Source organism: Nerophis lumbriciformis, linkage group LG03 (assembly GCF_033978685.3).
Source record: "Nerophis lumbriciformis linkage group LG03, RoL_Nlum_v2.1, whole genome shotgun sequence".
NCBI classification, from domain to species: Eukaryota; Metazoa; Chordata; class Actinopteri; order Syngnathiformes; family Syngnathidae; genus Nerophis; species Nerophis lumbriciformis.
In genome coordinates, this window is record NC_084550.2 from 59,402,926 (window position 1) to 59,425,222 (window position 22,297).

Sequence of the window (22,297 nt, forward strand, 5' to 3'; positions counted from 1 at the left end):
TTGTGTCATTTCCCAACCAATATTCTACAACACAAATACTCAAACCTAACATTGAAACAACATGCTTTTTGACAACGTTTATTTAATGTTGGGTTTTGATGTTGATTTGACCATTGAAATTTGGTCATTTCCCAACCAATATTCAACAACACAAATCCAACGTTGAAACAACATGCCTTTTGACGACGTTCAATCAATGTTGGGTTCTGAAGTTGATTTGACCATTGAAATTCGGTCATTTCCCAACCAATATTCTACGACACAAATACTCAAACCTTATGTTGAAACGTTTATTCAATGAGGTTCTGACGTTGATTTGACCATTGAAATGTATTCATTTCCCAACCAACACAAATGCTTGCATGCAGATTGGCCCCAGTCTATGAACATTACATCATCACACCCGAGACAATTGGGCACATACACACAAACCCCACCTGCCCCACCCCACGCCTTCACCGCCGCTTGTTTCCCCTCGGGGTGATGGACGGCTGGCAGCGCTTCATAGCAGCAGTCGACCTCCAGGGCCCCAACTCCCCACCCCTCTATTGCGAGTTGTCGTGGTTAAATGTAACGTGTTTATGTGTGCATTGCATGGAAATTTTTTCCCACTCCAGACTCGGACCCCTTAGGAGCCCAGTCTAGATTGTATTTTTTTACTAATCTTCTTCCCCAGCGTTTTACTTTTTTCTTATCTTTTACGGAGCGTCTTTGGCGAGCCATCAGCGTTCCTGTTCTGTAACCCTGTACACTGTTTGTTTGTCTCATCTTGAACGAGTTTGTGCTGAAAACATAGTTTCGTTGTACTTGTGCAAAGACAATAAAGACCTATCCTATTCTAAATACAACGTTGAAACAACATGCTTTTTGATGACGTTTATTTAATGTCGGGTTGTGACCTTGACTTGACCATTGAATTTTGGTCATTTCCCAACCAATATTCTACAACACAAATACAACATTGAAACAACATGCTTTTTGACAACGTTTATTCAATGTCAGGTTGTGACGTTGATTCGACCATTGATCTTTGGTAATTTCCCAACCAACAACGTGGATCCAAGGTCAGACATCAAGTACGTTAAATCAACATTGTATCAATGTCTTGTGCCTGCTGGGCTTCAACCTTCTGAAAACCATAGTAATAAATATGTATTTGATTGGCTATCCAGTGAATTGTGTCCATATTGCAGAAGAACGGATTGCTAAATAGAAACGTAAAAAAATAAAAGACAAAAAAAAAAGCACAATATAGATCAGTAAACAGTACTATACTAACAGTAAGGAAGTCAAGTAAGAATGTCCAAATTAAGAGTAGGTTTGCATGTTGAGCATTATTACAACACGCTCTCACTTTCGTAGAAGAATACTTAAAATCTCTCAATGAGCAATTTTGTTTCACTAAGCCCTGCTTTTACGAGTTCCCTTTTTTCTAAATGCAACCATATGCCGGCCTGGATTAAGATCCAAGAGGGGAAACGGGAGGGGGAAGCAAGGGCTGAATGACATGTGACCTCAAGAAACACTCGGTCGAAAGACTTTTTTTTTTTTTTTTTTTTTGGCACAAACAAGACAATTAAATGTAGCAAAAAGTCCAAATGACGACATGTCGCGGGCTGTCACTTCCGTGCCACTAGGGTCCTTTCACTGATCACTGAGGCAACATGCTGGATAACACTAAACAGACTTTTGAAGAGGACTCGAAATTCTGATCTGTGCAATCCACTCCTCTTCACAAAATTGGTGCAGTCCAGCTAAATGTGTTGGTTTTCTGACATGGACTTGTTTCTTCAGCATTGTCCACACGTTTAAGTAAGGACTTTGGGAAGGCCATTCTAAAACCTTCATTCTAGCCTGATTTAGCCATTCCTTTACCACTTTTGACGTGTGTTTGGGGTCATTGTCCTGTTGGAACACCCAACTGCGCACAAGACCCAACCTCCGAGCTGATGATTTTAGGTTGTCCTGAAGAATTTGGAGGTAATCCTCCTTTTTCATTGTCACATTTACTCTCTGTAAAGCACCAGTTCCATTGGCAGCAAAACAGGCCCAGAGCATAATACTACCACCACCATGCTTGACGGTAGGTCTGGTGTTCCTGGGATTAAAGGCCTCACCTTTTCTCCTCCAAACATATTGCTGGGTTTTGTTTCATCTGACATCACATGGACAAAAATAAAACCTTCTGGAGGAAAGTTCTGTTGTAGAAATGATTGGAAACTCAAGACAGCCATGACATTATGTTCTTTACAGGTGTATGTCAACTTTTGACCACGACTGTACATAAAAGAGGCTAAACGTACCACGACCGCAGGTGAATGTGTCTCAACATGAAATCTGTGTTTCGCGGTCCAACATGTGCGCCAGGTGGTTGTGCTACTATAAACGGACCGACATCATCCCATACAGACTTGAGCTCATCCGAGGACTTAACTCCTGAACTCGTCGTGGTGCAAAGTGCACGGAAAAGCCACGAGAGGGGAGAAACATGGGCTGAGATTAGGTTCACTCTGAGAGTGTGCCGTGAGATACAGTCTGGTGTGCCGTGGGAGATTATCTAATTTCACCTACTTGGGTTCAAAATATTTTTTTCAAACCAGTAATTATAGTCTGCAAATGATGTGTTGTTGTTGAGTGTCGGTGCTGTCTGGAGCTCAGCAGAGTAACCGTGTAATACTCTTCCATATCAGTAGGTGGCAGCCGGTAGCTAATTGCTTTGTCGATGTCAGAAACAGCGGGAGGCAGGGTGCAGGTAAAAAGGCGTCTAATGATTAAACCAAAAATAAACAAAAGGTGAGTTCCCCTAAGCTTAGGGAAGGCTATGCAGAACGAAACTAAAACTGAACTGGCTACAAAGTAAACAAAAACAGAATGCTGGACGACAGCAAAGACTTACTGTGGAGCAAAGACGGCGTCCACAATGTACATCCCAACATGACATGACAATCGACAATGTCCCCACAAAGAAGGATAAAAACAACGGAAATATTCTTGATTGCTAAAACAAAGTAGATGCGGGAAATATCGCTCAAAGGAAGACATGAAACTGCTACAGGAAAATACCAAAAAAAGAGAAAAAATCACCAAAATAGGAGCGCAAGACAAGAACTAAAACACTACACACAGGAAAACGGCAAAAAACTCAAAATAAGTCAGGGTGTGATGTGACAGGTGGTGACAGTACACCTACTTCGAGACAAGAGCTATATATATATATATATATATATATATATATATATATATATATATATATATATATATATATATATATATATATAATCTAAGTTACAATATCTAATGTAACTTAGATATTGGGTTTCACTATGTAAAGCGCTTTGAGTCACTAGAGAAAAGCGCTATATAAATATAATTCACTTCACTTCACAAAAAAATAATTAATTTTTTATATATATATATATATATATATATATATATATTTTAATTTATATATATATATATATATATATATATATATATATATATATATATATATATATATATATATATATTTTTTTTTTTTTTTTTTTTTTTTTTTTTTTTTTCTCCACTCGGGCTGCACCCCGGGCTGATGTAACAGTTGATTGGGGGGCGCATAATAAATGAAAATAACATAAGATTGATGCATGCTTGGTTATGGTTTAAAGTCGTATCCAACATATATGACAATGACTTTTTACTGTTAACTGAGGTTCGTTTTTTTAATGATTTCTGCTGGTGGTGGGTGTGCCTCTGGACTTTTTCAACGCAAAAAATGTGCCTTGGCTCAAAAAAGGTTGAAAAACACTGATCTAAGAGCAGCCGTGACAAGAAGAGGCAGGAATAGATGAGGACTTACACTTGATTGCAGGAGCTGGAGGCTCGATGACGACACACTGCCAAGTCTCTGTGGCTTCCTCCGGTTGCAAAACCACAAGGAGGCAATCACCAAAATCCTGTTGCCTTTATTTTGGCCGGGAACCCGATCAGAGGTTTTTGGCCCCCAGCCACACCTTTTAGGCGTGCAGAAGCGGAGAATGCAGTCAGCGCTACAAAGCAGATGTGCACGTCAAACAGATTTGCTATCGAACAAACGCCGCGTTCATTGGGATTAGCTTGACTGTCACAGTGTTCGGTGGGGCAAACACTTTGTCATGCTTTTATCAGCAGATGCTTTTCATTCTGGCAGCAGCTGCATGATGATGTTAACATGCACACGTCAAGTGAACCCAAAAATAATAATAATAATAATAATAGATTTTATTTGTAAAAAGCACTTTCCATTGAGCAAACAACCTCAAAGTGCTACAGTGTATTAAAAATAAATACAAAGATAATAAAAATTAAAAAATAAAATAAAAACTAGAACGAGCATGCTTATATCTAAAACAAAGTTTTTTTTTTTAAATGAAGGGTTTTTACGCTTTTTTTTTAAGCATCCACAGTCTGTGGTACCCTCAGGTGGTCAGGGAGAGCGTTCCACAGACTGGGAGCGGCGGAGCAGAAAGCTCGGTCTCCCATTGTTCGTAGCGAGTATGTTGGCTGGCTAAAATGGGTACTGGGTGTTGCTAGAACACATAGGCGCCGATCTACATTTCTGCCAGTGGGTACTCGGTATGTGTGTATTAGTGTTGTCCCAATACCAATATTTTGGTACTGGTACCGGTACCAAAACATTTTCTGTACTTTTCTGTACTTTTTGATACTTTTCTAAACAAAGGGGACCACAAAAAAAATCATTATTGGCTTTATTTTAACAAATTGCTTCAATTTTGTCCTTAAATAAAATAGTGAACATACTAGACAACTTGTCTTTTGTAGTAAGTAAACAAACAAAGGCTCCTAATTAGTCTGCTGACGTATGCAGTAACATATTGTGTCATTTATACACCTATTATTTTGTCAAAATTATTAGTCAAGTCAAGTCAAGTCAACTTTATTTATATAGCACATTTACGACAACTTTTAAATTGAACCAAAGTGCTTTACAGGTTAAAAAAGCATTGAGCAAAAAACAAACAAAAAAACAAACAAACAAAAAACAAAGAACATAAACAATTAATGAGCTGAACAAGATAGTGCAAAAGCAATACGGTAAAAGGGGTCGAATAAAAAGTAAAAATTTCCTAAATAAAAATAAAAATAATAATAATAAAAGTGTGACAAATTAAGGACAAGTGGTAGAAAATGAATTATTAATCTACTTGTTCATGTACTGTTAATATCTGCTTATTTTCTCTTTTAACATGTTCTATCTACACTTCTGTTAAAATGTAATAATCACTTATTCTTCTGTTTGTTTTGGATGATACCACAAATTTAGGTATCAATCTGATACCAAGTAGTTACAGTATCAGACATTGGTCATATCCAAAGTCCTCATGTGTCCAGGGAAATAATTCCTGAGTTTATAAACATAATATAATTTTTTTTTTTTAAACGAAAGATGATTTTGTGATGTTAAAAAATATCGATGTAATCATAGTAGTATCGACTAGATACGCTATTGTACGTGGCATCATTACAGTGGATGTTGGGTGTATATCCAACAATGGCGTTTGTTTATATTGCAGCCTCCCGGAAGAGTTAGTGCTGCAGGGAATTCTGGGAATTTGTTCTGTAGTGTGCAAATATTCTTCCAAAATGCGTTTGTCGTTGTTGTTTAGTGTGGTTTTAGGATAGAATAGAATAGAAAGTACATTATTGATCCCTGGGGGAAATTCAGCACCACAGTTCGCACACAATAGACAATAAACACTTAGGTATTTTTTACATGTGAATAATTTAAATACAGTCTATTATACAGCATTATTCACATGTGAATAATATAAACATAGTCTATTATACAGGATTATTCACATGTGAATAATATAAATACAGTCTGTTATACATCATTATTCACATGTGAATAATATAAATACAGTCTATTATACAGCATTATTCACATGTGAATAATATAAATACAGTCTATTATACAGCATTATTCACATGTGAATAATGATGTATAATAGACTGTATTTATATTATTCACATGTGAATAATATAAATGCAGTCTATTATACAGCATTATTCACATGTGAATCATATAAATACAGTCTATTATACATCATTATTCACATGTGAATAATATAAATACAGTCTATTATACAGCATTATTCACATGTGAATAATATAAATACAGTCCATTATACAGCATTATTGATTGATTGATTGATTGATTGATTGATTGATATATTTTTATTTCAAATATGCATAAAAACAAGAGCAAACCTGATCCAATACAGTGCTATAGCCTTAACAGACATTATAATAAAATGAAAACAATGGAAAAGAAAAAAGAAAAACAAATGAGCATTGGACTTTCTTTTTCTTTTTTTTTTTTTTACATATTTGAAAAGGAGTGAGAAGAAGTTTACACTTATTTAATCCCACCCCTTTTCTTTAAATCATAAATTACTCTGAGTTAGAACTACCTGTTCACTCAATGTACAAACTTAATGAACTTGTATATACATAAATTATAGATATATACATACATATGCACACTACACACATACATAGCCACACCATTACCACTAGTGATCATGGAAATGGTATCATGCCACCACAGCAACACCACTGCCTCAATGGGCAGCCCCACACTCTTCTGTAACATAAACAAGCCAATATCAAAGCCCTTCTTCATCTCTGTACCTCTGGAATACCATGTACCTATACTTCTTTTTAAACTGGTTTATGTTTGGACATTGCTTTAACTACACATTCAAACCATTCCATAATTTCACTCCACAAATTGAAATACAAAAACTTTTAATGGTCGTTCTATAACTAAGCATTTTGAAATTTAAATTCCCCCTTAAATTATAACCGCCCTCTCGTATGCTGAACAATTTTTGAATGCTTCCCGGGAGTTTATTTATTTTGGCTTTATACATTATTTGTGCAGTTTGATACAAAATAATATCATTAAATTTTAATATTTTTGACTGTAAGAATAGTGAGTGAGTATGGTCCAGATATCCAACCTTGTTGATGATGCGTACAGCTCTTTTCTGAAGTGTAGTTATTGAATTTAATGAGCTTTTATAATTATTCCCCCAGACTTCCACACAGTAGGTTAAGTATGGTAAAACTAATGAACAGTAAAGAATGTGGAGTGATTTGTGATCCAGAACCTGCTTTGCTTTATTTATTACTGAGATGCTTCTTGACAGCTTAGATTGTACATGTTTTATATGTGATTTCCAGTTAATTTGATCGTCAATTGTAACTCCAAGGAATTTTATTTCAAAAACCCTTTCAATATCCACCCCATCTATTTGTATCTGCACCTTTGTTTTATGTGTCCTCTTTCCAAACAGCATTAACTTAGTCTTAGTCAGGTTTAATGACAATTTATTGTAGTCAAACCAAGTTTTTAGTTTACTCATTTCTTCCATAATGACTTCTTGCAATTGATTTAAGTCATCCCCTGAACAAAAAATATCAGTGTCATCAGCAAATAACACTAATTTCAATAATTTAGACACTTTACATATATCATTGATATATAGGATGAACAGTTTTGGCCCCAACACTGACCCCTGGGGGACACCACAAACAATATCCAAACACGATGAACAGCAATCCCCCAACTTCACAAACTGTTGTCTCTTATTTAAGTAACTTTTAAGCCAATCTAGTACAACTCCCCTAATTCCATACTTTTCCATTTTATTGATTAATATATCGTGGTTAATTGTGTCAAATGCTTTTTTTAGATCAATAAATATTCCCATTGCATATTGTTTCTTTTCTATGGCATTTGTGATTTCCTCCATTGTTTCAACTATTGCCATTGATGTAGATCTGTTTGATCTAAACCCATATTGACAGTCAGAGAGTAATTTATGTTTTTCTATAAATGCATCTAACCTGTTATTAAATAGTTTTTCTAATATTTTAGAGAATTGTGGAAGTAAAGAGACGGGTTTATAGTTTGTGAAGTGGTGCTTGCTCCCAGTTTTAAACAGAGGTATAACTTTAGCTATTTTCATTTCATTTGGAAATGCGCCGGTTTGAAATGACAAATTACAGATATATGTTAATGGTTTTGATATCCCTGTAATGACCTTTTTTACCAATGCCATACTAATGTCATTGGAGTCAGTGGACATTTTGTTCTTACATTTGTTTACAATATCCAACACTTCTTCTTCACCCACTGCATTTAAAAACATAGAATTGGGATTTCTCTCCAACAATCCCTCCATATTTTTACCAGTTGTCCGTGGATCTGGGATTTTTTTTGCAAGTTCGGGTCCAATACTTACAAAGAATTTATTGAAGGCATTAGCCACATCTTCCATATTATCATTTTCTTTACCATCATTCGTGAAATACGTTGGATAGTTAATTGAAGAGGTACTGTTTCTTATAATACTGTTTAATAAATTCCATATTCCTTTGATATTGTTTTTATTATCATCTAGTAATTTCTTATAATACTCTCTCTTATTTGACCTTATAATATGAGTTAATTTGGTTTTATATTTTTTATATTTATTTTCTGCTTCTTTTGTTTTCAATCTTATAAATTCTCTGTAAAGAGTGTTTTTCTTTTTGCAAGCATTTTGCAATCCCTTTGTGATCCAAGGACAATTAGTATATTTTCTTTTACTGGTGCATTCTTTTATTGGGCAATTTTTATCATATACTGACCTAAATATTCTCAAGAATATATTGTAAGCGCTATTAACATCACCATTTTCATAAATTACATCCCAATTCTGCTCCAGTAAATCATGTTTAAATGAACTAATAGATTCCTCTGATCTCGTTCTTCTGTATTGGGTTGGCTTTTCTAATTTTTTTGTCCTGTAGTTTCCATTAAATATCAGAAAAACTGGGAGGTGGTCAGTGATATCTTTGATCAATAGCCCACTTACGGTCTTATTCTCAATATCATTAGTGAATATGTTGTCGATTAGAGTGGCAGAGTGGGACGTAATTCGACTGGGTCTGGTGATTTTGGGATATAGACTCATACTGTACATTGTGTCAATGAAATTATCTATATCATTATTTTTACTGGGATTTAACATGTCAATATTAAAGTCTCCACAAATGAAGACAGCTTTATTAACATTACTCTTCTTTGAAAACAAGCATTCCATCCAATCTGTAAAACATTCAATGCTTGTACCTGGCGATCTGTATATACAACTAATAATGACATTTCTACTTTTTTCCATACACATTTCAACTGTTAGACATTCAAGTAGGTTATCAACCACAGTTGTCATATCATCCAGACGTTTGAATCTCAAGGTGTTATCCACATAGATTGCCACCCCTCCACCCCCCTTGTTTTGTCTACTCATATTAATAAAGTCATAACCATCCAGTTCAAAATCTGTCACTTTTTCACTGTTAATCCAAGTTTCAGATACTGCAATTATGTTAAATGGTTGAGAAAAGGTGTGTAAATAGTCCTTGATGTCCTTGAAATTCCTGTTTAGGCTTCTACTATTAAAATGGATAATGGACAATTTGCCTTTAGTAATAATATTCTGGTTGTACTGTTCATTGGTGTAGTAGCAGCAGTTCTCATTGATATTGAGGAGGAAATTATTGTCCGGGTCTATATCATGTTCCAAGTCTTGTAGGTGGTGCTCAGTGTATTGAGATGCTTTCAACTGTACATTGTCATATTCACTTACCAACTGAATTATGTGGCTAGTGTCATCTTGCGTATTGTCAATGTGTGTCATGATTGTGTTTAATCACTTTTACCTTACAGTCCAGTTCAAACGTCATATTCGTTCAGATCCTCAATGTTTCTAATCACCAGCACTTTGGCGTTCTCCGGAGTACCGTTGAGTTTGATGAATACTTTACAGTTCGCAGTCCAAGTTTGTAGAATTTTCTTCTCTCTCCTCATTTGGCGTGCTTTTCGGGCTACATCAGCATTTCGTTTGGTCAAATGGTCGTTCATATACACGTTTGTTCCTTTTAGCTTTCTTCCCTGTTTTAGCAACGCGATCTTGTGCTTTCTGTTTACAAATCTCAGGACTACGCTCGGCTTGTCGTTTGTTCCTCTCCTGGGCAAAAGGTGACATGCTTCGATACTGTTACAGTCCAGTTGTATGTCCTTGGACTGCATGAATACCGCCACCTGTCGCTCCATTGAAATGATATCCAACTCCGCCGGCTCCTCTCCATTCGCTGGGTTTACTGCTCGTGCGTAAGACCGGGGTTTGATGCTAAGTCCGGTGATGATCACATCATTGACCCGCGTGTACTGCTCAATATCAGCAACTCTGTTCTCCAGGATTGCGATTTTCTTATCTTTCTCCAGATTGTCAGCCCTCATCTGATCCAGCTGCACAACAAGGGCCATGATGGTTTTCTGCTGCTCCTTGATCGTAGCAACTTCCTCGATCAGAGTGTCGATTGACTTTTTAAGTTCGCTATAATCAGCCTTGGGCGCCATCTCGTCTTTGTAACAGCGCACCGGCTAGTTACTCCAGATATGCACTTGTTAAATTAATTGCAAACTTTCTCCTTACATTATTAAACTTAAATGTTTGGAGTAAAATTCGCGAGCGCCGGTTCATATGTGAATAATATAAATACACTCTATTATACAGCATTATTCACATGTAAATAATAATAATTAATACAGTCTATTATACAGCATTATTCATATGTGAATAATATAAATACAGTCTATTATACAGCATTATTCACATGTGAATAATATAAATACAGTCTATTATACAGCATTATTCACATGTGAATAATATAAAGACAGTCTATTATACAGCATTATTCATATGTGAATAATATAAATACAGTCTATTATACAGCATTATTCACATGTGAATAATATAAATATAGTCTATTATACAGCATTATTCACATGTGAATAATATAAATACAGTCTATTATACAGCATAATTCACATGTAAATAATATAAATACAGTCCATTATACAGCATTATTCATATGTGAATAATATAAATATACTCTATTATACAGCATTATTCACATGTGAATAATATAAATACAGTCTATTATACAGAATTATTCACATGTGAATAATATAAATACAGTCTATCATACAGCATTATTCACATGTGAATAATATAAATACAGTCTATTATACAGGATTATTCACATGTGAATAATATAAATGCAGTCTATTATACAGCATTATTCACATGTGAATAATATAATTACAGTCTATTATACAGCATTATTCACATGTGAATAATATAAATACAGTCTATTATACAGCATTATTCACATGTGAATAATATAAATACAGTCCATTATACAGCATTATTCATATGTGAATAATATAAATACACTCTATTATACAGCATTATTCACATGTGAATAATATAAATACAGTCTATTATACAGCATTATTCACATGTGAATAATATAAATACAGTCTATTATACAGCGATATTCACATGTGAATAATATAAATACATTATACATTTACAGTACAGTACAGTACATTTACAGTACAGTAGTTGCACTGTATGGCACATGTTTATGACAGTGTTGGTGTTGTTTATACTGCCACCCTTAGTGTGACATGTATGGCTGTTGACTAAGTATGTGCTTCATTCACTCAGTGTGTTCAAAGTTAAGATGATTGTGTCATTAGTTCATTATCAAGCACAATGAAATCTTGGTTAGGCTTTGTTAATTATAGACTATATGATTTGTGACTTATTTATTAAGTAAAAACGGACCACTCTCGCTACATAATTAACAACAACAAGATTGAATTTACAAAAATTATTTGAAAAATTGAAAGTTGACATCCATCCCACGTGGGTGCTCCAGGGCATCGGTGCCTATGCTAGAACATACAACCACTGTGCCGCACAATCATAAAATGAACGTAATTACAGATAAAACACCATGAACATAATCAGTGTTGGTACCTGAAACGTCCCTGAGCTGTAAAGATGGACCTTGTTCAGCAGATAATTAACAGGACTTCTTCTTCTTTCTAGTTGCCTTGATGGTCGCGACTGGAAGTAAACTTTGGGAGGTGCCCACATCCTCCAACAACCTTAACGAAAGCCTGCCAGGGGCGCCACACTGCCACTACCGCCAGGATGGAGTGACAATCACAGCAGAGATACCGCCAAAGTTGGATGGCACCTGGCTGTCAACAAGGTAAAGGAACTGTTTGAAGTGAAAAATACAACAAACGGTTGTAGTAAAAGAGGTAGTAGTAAAGGAGGTAGTAGTCAAGGAGGCCGATAACCGATATTTGGAGCTGATATTCATAAAAGTTATGCCCGCCGGCATCTTCAATTTGGCCCGCGAGAAGGCACGAGTACAACAACCAATCTGGTTGTTTACGTATTAAATTTCAGTATCTAGAGATTTGATATGTGCTTATTTTGCGCTATGTTGTGGACAACGTGAGTGACCCAGGCCCGTGGCAATGGGGTGTACTTGCTCGAAACCACATGCACGACCCCATCCAAACAACCTTCCCTAGTCATGAAGCAGGAAAAATAAAAATTCAACCAGCACAAAAAGTCAACAAACATATCACACATAACACAACCTGCTCACTGAACTTTGTGGATATTATTTAAAAAAAAACAAAAAAAAAAAGCCAACCACCATGAAAAATTCAAAATTACACCCATTTAAATCCATTACAAAGCATGATGGGAGAAATGCAAAAACATTCTCTTCACACTTATCCATTTTAGACGCATTTTAGCTGCTTGATATTTCTGATTGATCACAAAACTTTAAGGAAGCCGTCACGAAGATAAACAAGGTAGGAGTCGAACTTTCACATACTCTTAATATCCAATTATATTATATATATACACATATACATATATATACATATATATATATATATATATATATATATATAGATATATATATATATATATATATATATATATATATATATATATATATATATATATAAAATCCATAAACTGTTATAAAATTGTAAAATAACTAGTAGATGTTGAGTTATTGCAGAGGTATATACTGTATATATATATTAGGAGTGTATTGGTACGTGTATTTGTATTGAACCGTTTCGGTACGGGGGTTTCAGAAGCCTAGTTTTGAATGGCAGGGTCCCTGCTATCACATGTTGATAGAAATATAACATTTACATAATACAAATCAACTACAGGCTTCCCAAATGCTGTAATTAATTAAGCATGATGAGTTGACTTGAAACTGTTTAATGTTGCACTTTTTATATGTAGAAGAAAAGTTTTGTCATTTTATTTAATCTGAGCAACAACTTGAGGCAGTTTAATGTTGATTAACGTGGGCAGAATTATTATAGCGTTCCCAATGTTAAAAGGATAAAGCCATTGTTTACAAATTTTGTAAATAAATACCAAAAAATGTATATTTTGTTGTATTCTTACTGTACCGAAAATGAACCGAACCGTGACCTCTAAACCGAGGTACATACTGAACCGAAATGTTTGTGTACCGTTACACCCCTAATATATATATATATATATATATATATATATATATATATATATATATATATATACTGTAGTTACTTTGCATGCAGTTGGCTTTTGGCCCCCGGCCAATGCTCTAGGCACCCCCCCCCCCCCCCCCCAGTTAAAAAGTTGGACACCTCTGCAATAACTCAACATCTACTTAATTTTATACAGTTTCATAGCAGTTTATGGATTTAATACATTGGGAAGGTTTCTTTGTCAGCAACTCGGAAATATTGCAAACATTCAAATTAAAAACAATTGTGGGCTCCTTCACATACATTATAGTTGAGACATTTTTCAAGCTGGCTGACTTCAGTTTTCCCCGGATATTACAGAAAGTCTGAGAATGTGTGAGCTGCTGCCTGCTCTTCTTTACTTATATAATAATCTCCTTTTTGTCAAAATGTTTATACAAAGTTTGGATTTTTGGCAGAGGTATCTTTTCTGCCATCCTAATGTCCGTCCGTCTGTTATTTCATTGAACCACGGAACATGAAGCTCGCCGCGCTCCTTTATTGGACGAACGCTTGATGGTTGCAGTAGCAAAAACAAAGACAACGTAACGGGAAAGAAGGACAACCACTGGATTTCCCGGCAAGAAATGTAAGTTTTGAAAGCAAAGTGAACAAGCAACCAATACTGCAGGAGGAACAGAAAGGAAAGGCAAGATAATCTGTGGATCTCTAGAAGAAACCTGATCTTTGATGATTACTGCTTTTAATAAGTTCTTTTTTCAGTTCTATCATAGTCATCGTTTTCCTATCACTAATAGCCACAGAAAATGAAAAAAACAGTGAAATACAGACATCCGCCCTTGTTTTCATTCAAGTGATATGTTCATCTTTAAGCCTGAATTCCAAGTTTTTCAACTGCCAACTGTTTGATTCGTGAAGTTAGTCTTGTGGCTATAAAAATAAAATAAAAATACAGCAATTTTTCATCCAGAAATTCTTCTTTGAAGTTTCAACATGAATTCCAAGTAGTGCGACTGCCAAACTGTTTGAGTTCCAAGACTCCACTGTGTGCAGTGGGTCTGTGGCTAAAAACCTCCTTGTCAACTGTACATTTTTGTTTAAATTCAAGTTAAAACCATGATGCAAAAATCAAATGAAAATGTTCTGAGTTCCAAGAGTCCAATGTACACAACTTGTCCTGTTTCCAAGATGCAATGTAAGAATGCAACAAGCTAATCAAGCAGGAATTCACGTTCATTCCATTGATAGTTTCAACCCCTGTTTTCAGATGTGAAGTTCGTCCAGGTCCAGAGTTCCTCATTCGTTCCTACACCTTCCACCCGACTCGTCACTTCCAGGCCTTGCAGCATTACTACTCAGACATTGGTTGTGAAGATCCCGCTTACTCCTTGCTGATCCAGGGCAAGCTCCGCCTTCGCCAGGCCTCTTGGATCACCCGGGGCGCCACCGAAGCCAATCACCACCTCAGCAAGGTGGCGATAGTCATCCACAGCCTGGAAGCCAAGCTCAAACTGGTATCCAGGCTGCCCGCGTCCTGCGTGGGTCCGACGCTGGGTCGGTTGGTAGTCGGCAAGCCCCATGACCTTCACAATACCCGGGCAGGGAGGGGATGCCTGGCAGCTATGGGCTTCTCCATGATAGAGATGGCTGTGGTTAGGGTAGAGACTCAGCACCGCAACCATGGGGGGGAAATCCAGGAGCTATTCCTGGGAGACATACAAACTGACTGGACACAGAGGACTCACTACAGACCTACCGGGTACCAGCAGCCACTGCAGAGCGCCATGGTGAGCTTTATTGTATATAAGTAGAAACACCTGCAACTAAGAACCTCCTTAAAATGAATTTAGATTTCCACACTAACTTGTTTCTATCCCTTCACTAATCCTTTCAGCGTCACATCCACCCCTGTCCAGTCTGTGCTCTGGTGTACCGCGCCACAGAACAGTACCCCCCAGTGCTGCCTCACCATCCACAGGTTCCTATTTCTCTAGCTGGTTGCTGGGTGAGCCAGCGATGCGAGACTCGTCCCAACGTTCTCTTCCTCACCCGAGAGTTCCACTTCGATCCAGATGAGCATGCATGGGAGGGGATCTACCATCACTATTCGGACCCCTTCTGCTCTCAGAGCACCTTCACCCTGAGAGCCTCGGGTCACTACGCTCAGGGAAACCCTTCCGTCAAGGTACCGGGAGCCACTGAGTTTGTATTCAAAGTGACTGAAGTGAGAGTGACGGCTGACGAGGAGCCCACGGCTAAGCTGCTGAACGGGACAAAGACGGGAAAGTGTGGTCGTGCGGGAGCTTGGCAGGTCGGGGTGGAGCAGGACCTGAGTCCTACTCACGGGTGCACGGTGCTCGGCATCAAGCTGCCGCATAAGGAGTACGAGCTCTTTAAAGTCGAGCTGGACCACAGGAAACACCCGCTGTTGTATGTTGGGGAGAGGCCGAAAGACGGTTCCAGCCCAGACCGACCATCAAAGAGAGCTACTTCCTTTCAGCCTCCCATGATGCTTTGCAGCCACAGGGAGACACAGCCTTCCAGTCGCCACAGCTCAGGACTTAACAGCAAGCAAGTCCAGGTGGATACCAGTGGGACCGGGAGGCTGACACAGATCCTGTTTTTGGTCCTCGGATCTGCTCTGTGCAGCTGGATTTGGGTTTTTTAGAGACACTGACGGAGTTCGGCAGCTCTCTCTGTTACTGTGGTTTTGACCAGGTGTGAGGAACACCACAAGACATTCAGGAGAGCTGAATAAACACTTCGCATTTTTATATCTGCTCCTTTTCTCGAACCTCCTCCCGGCTTTCAGACGGTGCCTTTTACTAACCCGAAGCTCGAGCTCCAGTTCTACTTCAAACTAATCTGCACGTAAACCACTGATACCAGCATCATCAAAGAATTCTGCTCTGGCCTCGTACTCGGTTTTCGTGTGATGCCATCATTACAAAGCAAGATGGCAGTTGAAATGTGGGTCAGCAGCGGGAGAACGATTGCACTTTGTACAAAGGATTGTTGATGCTGGAAAGAAAAGCAGCCAAAAGGCAGACATTCTGTAGTCAGTCCCACTTTGTGGTGCGAGAAGTTCTTCCTTAAAAAGCCGTTAAGCTAAATTTCTATCATCTTTCAGTCTGAACAAATCAAACGACTATTTATTTTATCGCCATATATATATAAATATATATATATATATACTGTACTTTTTGTAGCTAGCACCAGCAGAAGTGATTTCTTTGTGCATTAAACGTGGCTTCCCATAATGCCTTGTGTTTTGATGACTCTTTAAAAGCTCTTTAACTAAGTTCTCAGTCACAAATGTGTTTCACTTTTGCCAAAATGAGACCAAAATATCAATGTTCAGATGAGATTTTGACCGATTATGTTTTTTACAGGGCGGATACCGATTATTAGTAGTCAAGGATGCTGATAACCGATGTTTGGAGCCAATATTTATTTGCAGTAAAAGTTATTTAGACATTGATTGATTTATTGATTGAGACTTTTATTAGTAGGTTGCACAGTTCAGTACATATTCCGTACAATTGACCACTAAATGGTAACACCCGAATAAGTTTTTCAACTTGTTTAAGTTGGGGTCCATGAACAGTATATGTCAGTAAATAGCTGGACAAGGCTTTAAGTTGTTTATTTAACATAATTTTTTAGGAAATGTAAGAGTACACTGCAAAAACTGAAATCTAAGTAAGATTAAATATCTCAAATAAGGGTGATATTTGCTTATTTTCTGTCTGATAAGATCATTCTTCTCACTAAGCAGATTTTATGTTAGAGTGTTTTACTTGTTTTAAGGGTTTTGGTCCTAAATGATCTCAGTAAGATATTCCAGCTTGTTGCTGAGATTTGATGACCTATATTGAGTAAAACATGCTTGAAACTAGAATATCAAGTGTTGCAAAGCTGTGTCATCAACACTCACAAGTATAAAACTACTTTTTTAAAGTAATCATTTCTTAGTTCAAGCATGAAAAAAAAAAATCATGATGCCGAGCACATATCATTATGTCAAGATAATAACACTAGTATTTACTTAACTTAAGAATATTTTTCAACTCATTTTTTTTTTGGAACCTAGAAAAGTGCACTTGTTATTAGAGATAATATCGGCCTGCCGATATTATCGCCCGATAAATGCGTTAAAATGTAATATCAAAAATTATCGGTATCTTTTTTTTAAAATTTTCTGTATCTAGGTTTGTTTGTTTTTTGTTGTTTTTTAATTAAAGGGGAACATTATCACAATTTCAGAAGGGTTAAAACCATTAAAAATCAGTTCCCAGTGGCTTATTATATTTTTCAAAGTTTTTTTCAAAATTTTACCCATCACGCAATATCCCTAAAAAAAGCTTCAAAGTGCCTGATTTTAACCATCGTTATAAACACCCGTCCATTTTCCTGTGACGTCACACAGTGATGCCAATACAAACAAACATGGCGGAAAGAACAGCAAGGTATAGCGACATTAGCTCGGATTCAGACTCGGATTTCAGCGGCTTAAGCGATTCAACAGATTACGCATGTATTGAAACGGATGGTTGTAGTGTGGAGGCAGGTAGCGAAAACGAAATTGAAGAAGAAACTGAAGCTATTGAGCCATATCGGTTTGAACCGTATGCAAGCGAAACCGACGAAAACGACACAACAGCCAGCGACACGGGAGAAAGCGAGGACGAATTCGGCGATTGCCTTCTAACCAACGATTGGTATGTGTTTGTTTGGCATTAAAGGAAACTAACAACTATGAACTAGGTTTACAGCATATGAAATACATTTGGCAACAACATGCACTTTGAGAGCGCAGACAGCCCAATTTTCATCAATTAATATATTCTGTAGACATACCCTCATCCGCGCTCTTTTCCTGAAAGCTGATCTGTCCAGTTTTGGAGTTGATGTCAGCAGGCCAGGGAAGCTAGGGTCGATAGGGGGTTTAGCTCGCTCGTCTGCGGGAACAAACTGCCGCCATTGCTTGCCGTGCTACCGAGGTCCTTTGTCCCTGAATAGCTCACACACTCCGGCAGATTCAATGGGGGTCTGGCGGCAGATTTCTTTGACTTTATCGTTGGAAATGCATCTGCTTTGAGTGTCGCAGGATATCCACGCATTCTTGCCATCTCTGTCGTAGCATAGCTTTCGTCGGTAAAGTGTGCGGAACAAACGTCCAATTTCTTGCCACTTTCGCATCTTTGGGCCACTGGTGCAACTTGAATCCGTCCCTGTTCGTGTTGTTACACCCTCCGACAACACACCGACGAGGCATGATGTCTCCAAGGTACGGAAAACAGTCGGAAAAAACGGAAAATAACAGAGCTGATTTGACTCGGTGTTTGAGAAAATGGCGGATTGCTTCCCGATGTGACGCCACGTTGTGACGTCATCGCTCCGAGAGCGAATATTAGAAAGGCGTTTAATTCGCAAAAATTCACCCATTTAGAGTTCGGAAATCGGTTAAAAAAATATATGGTCTTTTTTCTGCAACATCAAGGTATATATTGACGCTTACATAGGTCTGGTGATAATGTTCCCCTTTAAATCAACATAAAAAACACAAGATACACTTACAATTAGTGCACCAACCCAAAAAAAACTCCCACCCCCATTTACACTCATTCACACAAAAGGGTTGTTTCTTTCTGTTATTAATATTCTGGTTCCTACATTATATATCAATATATATCAATACAGTCTGCAAGGGATACAGTGCGTAAGCACACATGATTGTGCGTACTGCTGGTCCACTAATAGTACTAACCTTTAACAGTTAATTTGGCTAATTTTCATTAATTACTAGTTTCTATGTAACTGTTTTTATATTGTTTTACTTTCTTTTTTATTCAAGAAAACGTTTTTAATTTATTTATCTTATTTTATTTTATAAATTTTTTTTTTTTAAGTATTTTATCTTCACCATACCTGGTTGTCCAAATTAGGCATAATAATGTGTTAATTCCACGACTGTATATATCGGTTGATATCGGTATCAGTAATTAAAGAGTTGGACAATATCGGAATATCGGCAAAAAGCCATTATCGGACATCCCTACTTGTTATTAGTGAGAATATACTTATTTTAAGGTATTTTTGGGTTCATTGAGGTTAGCTAATTTGACTTGTTTTGGAAAGTTTTGGGAAATTTTCTTGTTCTATTGGCAGATAATTTTGCTCAGTTCAAATAAAATACCCCTCATTTTTGTATTTTTTTTTCTGTGTTTTTGAACACTGACTTTTTGCAGTGTAGTGGCGACATAATATTTTATGCAGCGCTAATGTTGTGGTTAATTTAGCAGCCAAAACCATCAAACGCTGTAATAATGTGTGTCAAAGAAGGGGAATCGACATTTGCATTTCAAAATATGGTAAATCTCCTGGAAATTGTTAAAATATGGGATTTTTTTTTTTTACATCACAAAAAACTCACCATCTACTCAATTTTATAACTATTCATGGATTTAATACATGAGTTTTCTCGTGAGGAACCCTGATGGTTCGTTGAACTTTCAAATACATCACATATTTTACATACAGTTGTGGTCAAAAGTTGACATACACTTGTAAAGAACATAAAGTCATGGCTGTCTTGAGTTTCCAATCATTTCTACAACTCTTATTTTTTTGTGATAGAGTGATTGGAGCACATACTTGTTGGTCACAAAAAACATTCATGAAGTTTGGTTCTTTTATGGATTTATTATGGGTCTACTGAAAATGTGAGCAAATGTGCTGGGTCAAAAGTATACATACAGCAATGTTAATATTTGCTTACATGTCCCTTGGCAAGTTTACCTACAATAAAGCGCTTTTGGTAGCCATCCACAAGCTTCTGCTTGAATTTTTGACCACTCCTCTTGACAAAATTGGTGCAGTTCAGCTAAATGTGTTGGTTTTCTGACATGGACTTGTTTCTTCAGCATTGTCCACACGTTGAAGTCGGGACTTTGGGAAGGCCATTCTAAAACCTTCATTCTAGCCTGATTTAGCCATTCCTTTACCACTTTTGACGTGTGTTTGGGGTCATTGTCCTGTTGGAACACCCAACTGCGCCCAAGACCCAACCTCCGGGCTGATGATTTTAGGTTGTCCTGAAGAATTTGGACGTAATCCTCCTTTTTCATAGTCCCATTTACTCTCTGTAAAACACCAGTTCCATTGGCAGCAAAACAGGCCCAGAGCATAATACTACCACCACCATGCTTGACGGTATGAATTGGTGTTCCTGGGATTAAAGGCCTCACCTTTTCTCCTCCAAACATATTGCTGGGTATTGTGGTCAAACAGCTCAATTTTTGTTTCATCTGACATCCCATAAGACCTTCTGGAGGTAAGTTCTCATATATGAATGAGGTAGATCCCCTCGACTTGGTCAATTGAAAAGTAGCTCGCCTGCAGAAAAAGTGTGCATAAACCATAAACAATCGTATTTTTCAATCCGCAAAGTATATAAAAAAAACAGTTTAAACATCACAAAATGCCACAAATTCAGTCAGCCACTTTGAATATTCCGCTCCGAATACTTTTGGCTATTTCCGGAGATTGACGTCACAATGGGAACGCTTCTGCACTCTGACCATGTTATCAGATCAGTCGTACTGGGAATACGCCAAAAATAGACAGTGATGTGTACTGTCTATCATTCACAATCTCTATATAAGACAACAATATATATTTTTGTCTTTTTTATGCATTCTAAGTCGTAAATAAATAAATACATAAAAAGTCCGCTAATAAAATAGTCAATGGGGGCTCTCTATTTTTCCCACAAAACCCTCCAAATAACCATCCAAAACCCGCCAACAATACTCTTTATACATATTGTGACCTAAATACTGACCAAATATTAACATGGTTGTTATTATAAGCGCTAACACAAACAAACCATTTCTTAGCGGCGCAACGATACACAAAGCTAAGTAGTCCTGCTGCTCCCGCACCATCGCGTCTCGGCTTGTCAGAATTATTCGAGACAATGAATCATGCCTCTAATCTGGAGAATAGGAGGATTTAGCCTTAAATCTAGAAGTTGTTCATCTGTGACATTCAACGTATACCCAAAGATGGAGACAATCACACACACCACCGAAGACAGTGTCTGCAAGGAGACTTCCTTGTGTGCATCATGATTAACGCTTTATCTAAATGGGAAGATATGGACATCCTATCAGTCGTAATCGACGTAAAAGAAGACATCGTACAGTAAGTGATAGTTTTTTTACGTTCATCGTTTGTATTTCTTGTTTAGCAAGACTGCTAAATGATGTTATAGTGTTTCACTAAAGCTGGATTTGTTTAGCAGAGCTTCTAAAACTTGTAACTCATCCTCCTTATATTCACACTGCAAAAAGTCAGTGTTCAAAAACAAGAAAAAAATATACAAAAATGAGGGGTATTTTACTTGAACTAAGCAAAATTATCTGCCAATAGAACAGGAAAGTTTGGCTTGTCAAGACTTTCCAGAACAAGTAAAATTAGCTAACCTCAATGAACCCAAAAATACCTTAAAATAAGTATATTCTCACTAATAACAAGTGCACTTTTCTTGGTAGGAAGAAAAATTTAGACCTTTTTGCTCAATATGTTGAAAAATATTCTTAAATGAAGTAAATGCTAGTGCCATTATCTTGACATAATGATATGCGCTCGGCATTACATTTCTTGAAACCAGCAAACTTATAGTAAAAACTAATTTATTATTCTTAATGGAAAGGCAACAAAGCAACCGCTTGTTACTCTCGGGGTCTCCTAGTCGCTCAGGCAAATCATATTGTCTAAAAATGCATTTTTCCATGGATAACATGACATCATCACGCCAAGTGCGTG

General features: G+C 37.1%; 1 protein-coding gene across 1 annotated transcript in view; it reads left to right on the forward strand.

The window, feature by feature from the left end:
• The window catches only part of apcdd1l (adenomatosis polyposis coli down-regulated 1-like), a 35,886-nt gene extending 19,176 nt beyond the window's left edge, over nt 1-16,710 (forward strand). Inside the window, exons 2-4 of the mRNA XM_061929610.2 lie at nt 11,994-12,159; nt 14,733-15,252; nt 15,360-16,710. Of these exons, the coding sequence (XP_061785594.2) occupies nt 11,994-12,159; nt 14,733-15,252; nt 15,360-16,133 (1,460 nt within the window). The 3' untranslated portion in view covers nt 16,134-16,710. The remainder of the gene's footprint in view (nt 1-11,993; nt 12,160-14,732; nt 15,253-15,359) is intronic.
• The last annotated feature ends 5,587 nt before the right edge of the window (nt 16,711-22,297 follow it).